Source organism: Lagenorhynchus albirostris, chromosome 5, assembly GCF_949774975.1.
Source record: "Lagenorhynchus albirostris chromosome 5, mLagAlb1.1, whole genome shotgun sequence".
Classification (NCBI taxonomy): domain Eukaryota; kingdom Metazoa; phylum Chordata; class Mammalia; order Artiodactyla; family Delphinidae; genus Lagenorhynchus; species Lagenorhynchus albirostris.
Window position 1 is genome coordinate 122,847,028 of NC_083099.1, and position 12,675 is coordinate 122,859,702.

Here is a 12,675-nt window from a genome sequence, read left to right on the forward strand (position 1 = left end):
ATTTTTATATTAATATTAAAATGATTTGATGAAACAGTCAAATGATATATTTTCATTATTTCTGATATCACATATTAAATATATGAAATTAGAATTGCTGTGGCTTCTTTTTGTAGTCAGTAATGATTACTATTGTTTATACTAATTAAGTGACTCTCTTAAATAAAAGGTCTGTAATGTTATATTATATTGCTTTACAGATGCTCCCAAGTTCATATCAAACCAAACAATTTATTACTCTTGGGAAGGAAATCCAATCAATATAAGCTGTGATGTGAAATCTAATCCACCAGCATCAGTCCATTGGAGAAGAGAGAAATTAGTCTTGCCAGCTAAAAACACCACTAATTTAAAGACATATAGTGCAGGGAGAAAAATAATATTAGAGGTAAGTCTTCATGTACATATCAACAAATTGTATTACTTTAGCAGTTATCTACTATTTTAGAACATGTTTAAATATCTTAGTATCTTAATATATAATATATATTTCTATCCTATAATATACATATACCCTATTGTATATATTTCATGTTTACTTACTCGAGGGAAATTTTATGCATTTGGATTATGGTTCATTAATGGTTAATGTCTCACTACTTATATAGTAATATGGGTATATAGCAAAAGCCATTATTTTTCATGAATTTATTTTTGGAAAAAAACACAATTATATCAGGAAAAATATAGGGAGAAAGAATGAGTAATTTGTCAGTTATTGAGTGCCAAATGTTTAATTTCAGTGTTGCTACTGGACACTGAGTCTGTGGTTACACCTTCCTGCTCCTTAGACTGGTATATATAAATGCTATCTACTGGCTACATATTTACACGTTCCTAAATAAACCAGATTTACTTGTTCATTGCCTCATTTTATTTTATTATTTTACATTAAGATTGTAGATAATTGTTTTTATACTGCCAAGTGCCTGGCCTTTAAATTCTGTTTGAATACAATACCTTTAATTTAATAATTGCAGATTATGTGTGTATATCAATTTCCAAAGTTTATATGTCTATGACAATGATCATCCAGCCTCCCAATTTATGATGCTTTCATAACAATTAGGAATCTTCCTCAAACAACCTTTTTAGCTAAAAAGATGCTACATTTTCTCTACTAATTCAATATATATAAATTTTAAAGATGCATGTTTTCAAATAACATTTGAGATCCATACCACATTAACTTAAAGGTATTCACATTGGTGCCATATTAACACTTCCACCCGATAAATGGACTTAGTGAAACATTTAGTTGATAGAATGATTTAGCTATCACTTCCCCCAAATGTTTGGATAGCTGACTGTTTGGTAATTAAGCCACTTTGTCTAAAGCTATTTCAATTTCAATTTTTTTTTTTTTGGTTTGTTTGTTTTTTTGTATCTGTATTAGAAGAACTATTGGCAAATTGACAGGGAGCTCAATTTCACAAAGACTTTGGCCAGATTCAATTGAAATTTTAGGTATTTAACCATAGCAGAAAACTGAGGTTCTTTGATTAAATACATATACTCATTTTTTAATTTACGATTTTTTGAAAGTAACAAAACAGTCTATAAATCCTTTGGGTTATTGACAATAAATGCATTTCTAAAGGACATCCAAATTTGTTCATTTGTTTTGCCTAGGCACTCCCCTGAGGTAAGAGGACAACTTTCAATATATGAACAAAATTTGATGCAGGAAGTTTCTAATAGGTTGATTGGAATAATATTCTGCTCTGGATCATCTATATTGTTCCTTGCCCTGAGTAAGGATGCTAACTGTTAAATAAATGATTTTCTCACCATGGAATATACAGAAAGAGGAAATCAAGTTTTTGAAGGTTTAGGAAAAAGACTTGCAAACTCCTTTATTAACATTGTACTCTCAGTTTATATTTTGGTGTTCAAAACCACATTTGTTATTCTGTTATATTCTATCAAAGCCCAACATCTGAAGTAAACTTGAATTATTTTGACTGCATATTAAAATATGAATAAGTGGTATCATAAGTAGATGTTTATAGCACTTATTAGATAAATATCAACAATAATTTGCATATTTTAAACATTTAAATATTTAAAATAAATATATTATGTATCTTTGTTGTATATTATTTTGATAAAATGATCTATTATTTCACTGTGCTGGAATTGGGTGTACAACCACTATTGGACTTTACTGCTTTCCTAGAATACACCAGATATACTGCCGGGCACATGATTTGGCCCAGGTGTTTAGATCTGTGTGTTTTTAATAGTCTGTGCTACTAGGGGTATTTTCTGTGTTTGTTAATCATAAAACACAATAAAGAAATTATTTCAGATAGAATTATAAAGCTTTTATCTTTTGATAGGCAAACTCCCAGGAACAGAAAAAACAACTGAATTGAGCTTTTTAAAGTTTTATTCCAGTTAAAATAGGTATATTTACGTTACTTCATTAATCTTGAGGAGCTGTGCAATAGTCAGGATTCTTTGTCACGGCCATCCTGTCTTTGCGTTGCATTGATTCAGTACACATTCTTCCCTATGGGGTATACAAATGACTTTCTCATATGCCTGTAGAATAAAGACATTTTTTTGGTCAAATTCATTTCTCAGTAGTAAAATTATTTTAGAGTTAAATTAACCTAATTTATTAAAACCTGAATGTATGAAAAATGAATATTTTAGTCACTTAGAAGTACTTATATAAGAGCTGTTTAAGCCTCTAGTCCTTAAACATATGATCTATTCCTAGATAGACAGCTGACTAGAAGATGAATGACACAGCTTTTTTGTACTCTTTCAGAATTATCATCTTCAATGGACCTCAAAATTGCACTTTTAGTTAATAGCCTCCCATTATCACAAAACCATTTCCCCCTTTGGGGACAGACTTGAAATTAACAGCAACTCTTGTTGTAAGCATATTCTCTCTTAATAATAGTAACTGGGATTGAAAATTATATCTTTACTATCATCAAATCTCTTTTCTGAATTGATACTTCAGAATTTCGGTACATTATAATTACAGGGTTGGTCCCACCATTCAGCAATAGAATCCCAGAATGTTAACTTAATTATGGATTTCAAATGTGTAAGGACTGAGGTCAGCTATTTTCCACCTAAACTGAAAGAGAATTATAGGAATTGAACAGAAATGGAGGCAAGATACTGTTATTAGATATCAAGATAATGTGCCTATCTACAGGAATTGCTACACAAGGGCAGTATTTCCTTGCAAAATGCCTTCCTGGAAAGATTTTTCTTTTCAATGGGTCCTCGTCTTTTGTTAGTATTTTATGTTCAATAAAGTCATAAAAGGAAGAGAAAGCTGACATATTTCGAGCCTTTCTTAACTTTAAATCTGCCTGATCTTAGGCTACAACCTAGAAAACAAAGAGTTAACAATGCTTTTAGTACAAGATTCCTGTTTTCAAAGTCAGGTCTGTAGCAATTATAGAATACATATTTTCCAAACTGTGTACTACTTTCTGAACTTTCATAGGTAAATATCTAATGATTTTTCTATTCAATATATGTAACAAAATACTGGCATTTACTTAATAAATTGGTAGACTATAATTTACCTGGGCCTATGGGTAGTACAGATCCATGGATTACATCTTGAAAGGACGGAAAAAACAGTTACGGCAGGGAGTTGTGAATAATTGAATATGTGTAAAGATGGTAAGGCATGCTAGAGGCTATTTTAAAATTTCTGTGATATTGTTTTAAAATTGTGAATTTTTATTATTATAATTATTTTAGATTGCACCTACATCTGACAATGACTTTGGACGATATAATTGCACAGCCACTAACCGTATAGGAACAAGATTTCAAGAATATATTCTTGCTTTGGCTGGTAAGTATAGCACAGTAATTTCTGAGAATTCATAAAATATTTCTGGAAGCAAATAGAGTTTACATTTTGATAATCCTGATACAGGTTATTATTAGAAACAAAGAACTGCTGCTTAAAAATTTAGAACAGTTGTATCTGATATATAGTGAGGACTTCAAGATTAATTTTAACCCTGATTCTAATTCCCCTAACTTTATATATGACACATCTATGAAAGAAGTAGGAAACGTATGTCTTAAGACATCAAATTACATTTCATGTAAAGTAAGAATCTTGTCAAAAATAAAAACAAAAGGTATCTTTAGAGAAAATGAAATTAATCTATTTTAAAATTCTAAATTTGAAAGAACAAATAGTAACCTTATTTTTAAGCTAAATAGAAAATTTAGAGTTATGTAACTTACTGAAATATTTCATTTTGTATATATAAAAGCATTACAGTTCTTCCCTTAAAACTTAAAGATATAAAAATAATATCATGTAGATTAAAATTTACTTTAACTAGAAACCCTGATATGTTTTTATTTATATTTATGTGAATATATACAAGCACATATAGTTATAGAATTTGCCATTATGTTTTACAAGACCGATTAGGAATCTGGAAATATCCATTTTTATGCTTTGCAAAGTTCAGATGATGCAAAAATGTGATCTATTGTCTTCTAAGTCCAGGTCAAGAAATATCAGAAAATTACTGTAATCTTATGTTTTGATAGAATAAATAACTTCCATGAAAATATTTTAAAACTTTTTCAGAGTTCAAATATGTAGCTATTCTTTTATATTGTTATGAATGATATTTATTTCTTTTGATTTGTAAATATATCTCAAAATAAATCATTAGTTGTAAAGTTCAAAAGGGAACTTTAAAAGTTTACAAAGCTAATAATAATCAAATTATTATGTAACTGGAAAACCTGCTATACTCCAATTCAAGTTTTATTTTACTACACTGGGGGAAAAGGGAGAGAAAGATTGTGTGAAAGGGTTTTAGGGAAGGAAACAAGAAGGAAAAAGTTAAGATGAGAGGTAAAGATAGAAGGGAAAGGAGGCCGGAGGGATGAAATAAGGAAGGAAATAAACCACTGTGCACTGTCTGCCAGGAAGTCATTAGAAAACTAATCTCAGTGAAAGTCATTGGAACTAGATGCTACACATTTAGGCATCTGAATAAACCATAATACAAGCAAATTAAATTCTAGGAAAATGAAACATGTTAAATCACATCAAATTCATTGACAGTAAATTGAAGTATCAACTGTAATGGTGAGAAGAATCCATTACTCATATTAATTCCAAGCCTTAGTAAATTAGGCAATGTTCTTGTAATTAGTATGAACTTTTTATAAATAATAACTAAACATATGATTATTATATTACTATATATATTATGTATAATTATATTAGTACTGATGTACTGTTATATATTGCCTTTTTTTATGAGGCAATGTATATGACCCAGTTTTCTATAAGGTAAAACTTGATAAATGACCAAATATTTTTTTTTCAGTTTTTGAGAGTTCATAATTCTAAGAAAATATGAAAAATAGAGCATTATACTGTTGATATTTAAACAATCTTATTAAATTCAAGGAAATACTAATGTCTGTGTACCTTCATATCTCACATTACTTACAGTAGTATTTTTCATTAAAAAATATATTTTATACATATCTTTCTAATGAAGATATGAAATTAGTGAGTTTCCCTCTTTCCCACCATAATAAAAAACAGAAAATGTTCATTCAAGATAAGAGTTATTATGTTATTGGAAATATTTCTCAAATACTGAAATTATCCTCATATTCCAAAATTTTATGACTAATACAGGCTAAAATTTTGTTTCAGAAAATATATATTCAACTGAAATTGTTATGAAGATATAAAAATGAATTAGACACTGTATCTTAGGTGGGAAACATACCTTTAAATATCACTATTTATGAATATGATTCCTTTGAGCAGACTATTTAATGCTTATAAAATTAAATCTTTCCTACAGAATTGAAACACTAAAAGTATAATGTGATTTTAAATGAAATATTATGAGAAACATTATATAGAAATTTAAATATTTCAAAATATATGTTAATACCACCATTCAATATGTCATTGGCCTATTTGACCTAGTAAAAGGTCAATCTTATTTGACTTATTTTATTTTACACTGTAACATATTACTTTGTTCCCAAAGAGCAATAAATTAAAACAGGCAAAATTTAGCATGAAATTTTGTACTACATATTCAGTGAAAAAAGGAAAAGCTACATTTTAAATTATTTTGCATCAAAAATATTTTTTTCTTCCCTCCTTTCTTCCTTCTTTCCTTCCTTTTTTTCCCTCCTGAATAATTAAGTCCTACCTCTGAGCAAAGTAGGCATTTGTATGTGAATGGGGTAGGGCATAGCAGCCTGGCATAGGGTGCTAGATCCTGAAGGGAGTGAAATGGAGTTAAGGGATCTTCAGTGGTTCAGTGTTGGAGCCCTGGCTGTGTGAAAAGGATGTGCCTGTTTTAAAACAGAAACAGCAACTCAGAGAGGAGTATTAGAACCTGATCAGAGTAAGGACAGTTTTAAATAAAGGAGTGGGGGCAGTGATGGATGATTCATTTCTGCAAAGTTGGTAGGGTTAGCATGGCTAATATAGCTATTTCACCTTTGGAGAAGAGATAGGGAAAAGGCAAAAATTAGAATGACCCTGGGCTGATGATTGGTTATTGGGGGTACTCTGGTCTTATGTACATAGATGAATAGAGAAAAGAAGTGAAGGTGGGGTATGTGTGTGTGTGTGTGTGTTTGTGTGTGTGTGTGTGTGTGTGTGTGTGTGTGCGTGTGTGTGTGTGTGTGTTCAGCCACTTCTACAAGGAGCTTCCTTTGCCAGGAATGTGATTTAGAAAACAATTTCTGAGCAAATTCTACACACTGAGATGATTTGGGAGCTACAACATCCCAATAACAAAAGAACACACTTGGCAGATAGATCTTGGTTTCTAAGTACACTTCTTCACTGGGAGTAACCAGGGCTGTTTGTAAAATTGGCTGATTCTAGGAGTGGGACAGAGAAGTACAAGATAAGCCTGGAATAATGTGTTGAGCCATAAAGAAAGGATTTTTTTTTAAAGAAGGATGGCTGTATGTTAAAAACATCCATTATCCAACTTTAACAAACATCAGAATATACATTAATTCAGCTAAGGAACATCAATAGTTGGTAAAGAGGTTGTGAGAGTTAGAAGAGAAAAAAATCAATATAGTCTTAAAATACCTACTCCCAAATTATTAGTTAATTACAAAGGGAAAAATAGTAACTTTACAGTTGATAAAACTAGCAGATCCCATTTTGATTAAGTGATCAAAGTTAATGTCATTAGCAATGAGAAAATTAAACTTTCATACTATCAAAAAGAGGCAATGGGAAGAACACAGAATAACAGCTGTGATATTCTTGCCAAAAATGCATAATCAGAATATAGTGTGAGGAAATATAAGACAAATCCAAATTGAGGTACCATCTACAAAATAACTAGCCTTCAAAGTGTCAAAGCCATGAAAAGCAAGGAATGATTAAGGAAAAGACACATAACAAATAAATTCCATGCATACATCCTTTTGTTATAAAGGACATTATTGGAATAAGGGTAAAATTTGGTTGTGGTCTTTGGATTAGATGGCAATTTAATTATTTCATAGATCTTATGTAGGAGGATGTGTTGCAGAAAGTAAATGCTAAAGCTAGCATCATGTCAACTTTAAATAGTTCAAATTAAAAGGAAAAGTTCCATGTACTATTCTTGCATTTTTTTAATAAATATACATTTATTTTAAAAGGAAAAAGAATAAAAAGGAAAGAAACTAAGGCCAATAAACAAATATGCATAAAATAGAGCCGCTTTAGAAAAGCAACATAACTTGTGAACACAGGTGACTATCTTAATAAATAGCCACATCTTTTGCATATGTGCATACATACTTTGATATATGATCCTGTAAGTTGCTTCAACATATTAAGAAGAGCATTTTTCATATTAAATAATCATTTATTCACACACTACTAATGTTTTAAAATATGCAGGTATAATTTTCACTCTAAAATATAGCAATTTATTTAGACATTTCTTTTAAATCTCTTAATAAGTGTGATGATAGCATTGTTCTTAACAATGGAGATACAGTCTTCAGTAACAGTGAAAATATAACAGGATATAGAAATAGGCATATGGATGCCACTCATACTCATGAGCTGGATATTTCACCTCCATGCCTCCCACTTATTTTGCCATTATCTCTGTTGGGAAAGAACAGCTATATAAAGTTATAGTAAGAAGAGATAGAAATGATTAGCTAAATTGAATCATGAGTACTCATCTTCATAATTGTCATAGTAGTTCAATGAATTACGTGTGATATTTATACCTATTTTATGGAAGAAAGTTGCATTCACAAATTAGGAAAAAATATGTAAAAACACATTTGTTCTTATAGCTATCATTATAACAATTTAAATAATGAGTAGACTAAAATATTGGCTAGATCAAAGTGCTCCAGAGGGCAGCATTCCTTTTTATGGTACCATTTCCTACGTATGACCTTAATGGGTCAAGTCCTATTATTTAACCCCATCTTTGTTTTTACATTTTCACAAAAGTAATACCAAGGAACCTATGATTGTTCATTTCTAGAATGATTTTTTTTAAATAAGAGATATTTCACTGTGCTTTGATTAAATCACAAAAACCCTTCTATTAAACTCTGGCTTCATATTCATGGGCAAAGATTGGTCCAGTCCTCTCTGGTCTAGTTCTCATCTTCAGAAAACTGAAATAAATACTTTTTTTCTATAATTTTATGGGGAACACAACATTTTTTACATGTGACTGATAACTAATTTTGTTAGATTAATGTTTTATCAACATGCCAAATAAAAATAAAATTAGATAGAGACTGAGACAGAAAGAGATTTTTTTTAAGGATTTCATCATAAAATTTTAAAAAATGTACCTCCTGGTGACTTTCTAGCTAGGAAGCATACTTTGGTTTTTTTTTTAATTTAAATGCCTATCTTGGAGCAAATTAAAAATGTAGAACACATAAGGATAAATGAAATTGCAACCATATAGTTAACAATTATCATTTCTTCTTTATAGTTTTCTACTTCCAATAGATCATAATCTGACAAGCCATTCTGCATATGTACATGTGTATTTTAAAGAGCTTTTCCTGAAAGACTTTATCTTTTCAACCTCATCAAATGATTTTATGCATAATTTTCTTAACTTTCTTAATTCATTTCATCATTGCTATACTTAGTTTTTAACTGTAAACTTTTCATAGTAAACTTTAATATGGAGATCTCACCTTTGCTTCATTAATTGACACCCTTTTCTGATCAAGTTACCTTCTCCTGGGCAGTTTCAGGGGAGGGACTCTGCTGTAAGCTGTCAGCAGTTAACACTTCCAGCACTGGGGAAAGGGAGCCTTGGATCTGAAGGGGGTTTCAGCATGCCACAGAAGCCTCTCCAAGATCTACCTGAGAAGACCATTGCGAGGACTAAGTGAGGAAATGCAGCCAAAGCACTAGCACACGGTGTGTGCTCGACAAGTGTTAGTGACTTACTATTATAGCCAAATTATAGTTTATATTTGTCACTTTTCTTATGGATATAAGAAATAAACTATAAACAATAATCCATATTGTGGAGGTCTCTTTAGATATAATACCCAGATCTGGACATCACAGATGAATGCACAGTAAAATCTGATAATGGGATAATGACCTTGTTTATTCTGAACACTGTATTTTATTAAGTAATATAAAATTTAATTTGATTTTGCCACATTTTTTCTTCCAGTATTTTTTCCTACATCTTTTTCACACAAACTGCTATTAAATGAGGTCTCCTCTGCTATGTTTCACAATTGATTTCTTTTTTTAACCTCAGTTCAGGACTCTGTACTTACCCCTATTAAATTTCATCGTGCCTATTTGAGCTCATCATTTTAACCTACTGAGACCCTGTCAAATCCAATATTTTTGTTCTCTTTCTCAGATTGATTTAATTCAAAAATATCATGAAGCAGTCATCTTTATTTTCACCTAGGTCATAGGTAAGCCTATACAAGTCATTTTTGTGAATAGAGACCATCTTATAGGTTAAACTGGATCAATTGAACAGAATTCTGTAGATATGGAATTATAGTCAATCTACTTGCGCTTGTACCTGGACAGCGTTTTATCCAGACCCTTGTTCTGTAAAACTTGAAAGCAGGTTAAAAGTAGTTCACTTGAAAACACACTTTCTTCAACTGAATACAAAACTAGATTTCTCCTACATGATCAGTTTTATGATCTAGCCTGGAAAATCTTCATCTTTCTCTTTTTTTCCTATATTGTAAGGCAAGCTTTTATTTGTCTTCAAAAACTATTTATGACATCCTTTTAATTTCCTCATTCCCATACTCCTCTGAAAAAAATTAAACTAATATAACTAGATATTATTTTTAGGAATCCATGCTTGTATCAATTCTGAATCACTTGTTAATCTACTCACTCAGCATACATAAAGTGTGATTCTGGTAGGTGCTAAGCACTGGTTTAGATCTTGGGAATACAAAGATGAATAATACTTAGCAACTGATTTTCACAAGTAAGCTATAGTATAAAAGATATGAGTTGCAATAGAAGTGTGAATCAAATGCTTAGGAACACAAAATGATTGTAATTCTTGGGGAAAGCTTCAAACAGGTATCAACTTTTGAACTGAATCTGAAGGAGTAGAAACAGATCCAGTGAAGAAGTCGTAGAAAGATGGAAAGAATCGAGATGGGAAAAGGCATGAACATTTAATGGAGTACTGGATGGCGTATCCTGTGGGTGGGTCAGTGGTGGTGATATGAATAGAAAGTCAGTAAGAAAACAAATTATGGATCTCCTTAAAAACATTCATCATGTTTACATTCTGTTACATCATATATACAGCAAGGGAAGTTTGGAGTTTTTAGTCATAAAGCAACACGATCCACTTATCGTGAAACAACTATCTTGATTTCTATGTTTCTATTTCTATCTTTCTCTAAATAGCCTAATATATAAATGTATATGTGTATATATATATATATATATATAGAGAGAGAGAGAGAGAGAGAGAGAGAGTATATATATATATATTATATATATATATATATAAAATTAGGGAATTGGATTGCTTTTCTTTTGCTCTGGTGAATGTCAATATAAAAAAATAAGCCTTTTTTTCTTTCTTTTCTTTTCTGTTTTCCTATTTCTTTTTTTCTCCCTCCCTCCCTTTCTTTCTTTCTTTTTTTAAAATAAATTTATTTATTTATTTATCTATCTATCTATCTACCTATCTATCTTTGACTGTGTTGGGTCTTCGTAGCTGCTCGTGGGATTTCTCTAGTTACAGCGAGCGGGGACTACTCTTTGTTGCAGTGCGAAGGCTTCCCACTGCAGTGTTTTCTCTTGTTATAGAGCATGGGCTCTAGGTACATGGACTCAGTAGTTGTGGTGCATGGGCTTAGTAGTTGTGGCTCACGGGCTCTAGGGCGCACGCTCAGTAGTTGTGGCACACAGGCTTAGTTGCTCTGCAGCATGTGGGATTTTCCCGGATCAGGACTCAAACCCATGTCCCCTGCGTTTGCAGGCAGATTCTTAACCACTGAACCACCAGGGAAGTCCTTTTCTTCCTTCCTTCCTTCCTTTCTTCCTTCCTTCCTTCCTTCCTTCCTTCCTTTCTTTCTTTCTTATTCTAGAGTGGAAAATAATTCCTTCTGTCTTAAATAAAATTATTGTGACCTTATGAATCCTTCTGGCTACTGCATCATTTCTCCACTTCTGCATCATTTCTGTTAATAAAGTTCACAAAATAAGTGACTATATTTGCTGCACCTAATTACTTTCCTCTCATTCTGTCACAAACACTTTCAGTCTTGTTTTTACCTCCACTGCTCTGTAAAACCTACTATTATCAAGGTATCCACTGAGCTTATTATGCTCTATCCAGTGGTCAATTCTCAATCCTCATACTTCTTCATCTAGCAGCAAATTACACAGTTGAGTGTGTCTTTCTCCTTGAGTCATCTCCCTAACCCACAACATAGCAGTCATGCTTTCCTGGTTTTTCTTCTTCCTCATCAGGCTCTTTTTGGTCTTCATTCCTAGTAGTTCCATATTTCTCTGAACTTTAAAAATCACTGTACTTCAGTTTGGGGGTCTCTTTTATTTTATCTACACTCACACCTTTGTTATTCTAATTTTTATGATTTAAATACCACCTATACTCTAAAACTCCAAAATATGTCATCAGCTTGGATATTTTCCCGGGATTTTATACTTTTATATCAAGCTTAATTACCTCTCCACAAAGATGTTCTAGAGCCAATGCAGATCTCCAAATGTCCAGATATCAAAAGCTAATCTGTATTCACCTCTACATATCTTCCTTTGGCATTCTTTCCTATCTCAGTAAGTGGCAACTGTCTCCAGCTGTTCAGGTCAAGAGACTCACAGTCATCGTTGATCAACTTGTTTACTCAGACCATACACCCAACACTTTAGCAAGTTTTATTGACTCTTTTACCAACAAGGTGTTTACAGGGTCTTACTATTCTCATGAAATTTCTATATTCTATACTCTAGTTGTTTTTGTTGGTTTGGTTTGGTTTTGCTTTTAATGTATATTATTGCATAAAGTCCTAAACTGGCTTTCCCATTTGGCTTATGCCCCCCCTGGAGTATAGCCTAAATAAAAGATCTCAAGGGCTTCTTATTATTAAACAAATAGTTAAGTAATTAAGGCATAATTCTCTTCTGCTGAAAGC

At 31.6% G+C, this 12,675-nt stretch overlaps 1 protein-coding gene across 1 annotated transcript in view; it reads left to right on the forward strand.

The window, feature by feature from the left end:
- The window catches only part of NCAM2 (neural cell adhesion molecule 2), a 204,139-nt gene that overhangs the window by 101,889 nt on the left and 89,575 nt on the right, over positions 1–12,675 (forward strand). The window contains exons 8-9 of the mRNA XM_060149407.1: positions 201–388; positions 3,742–3,838. Coding sequence (XP_060005390.1) covers positions 201–388; positions 3,742–3,838 — 285 coding nt within the window. The remainder of the gene's footprint in view (positions 1–200; positions 389–3,741; positions 3,839–12,675) is intronic.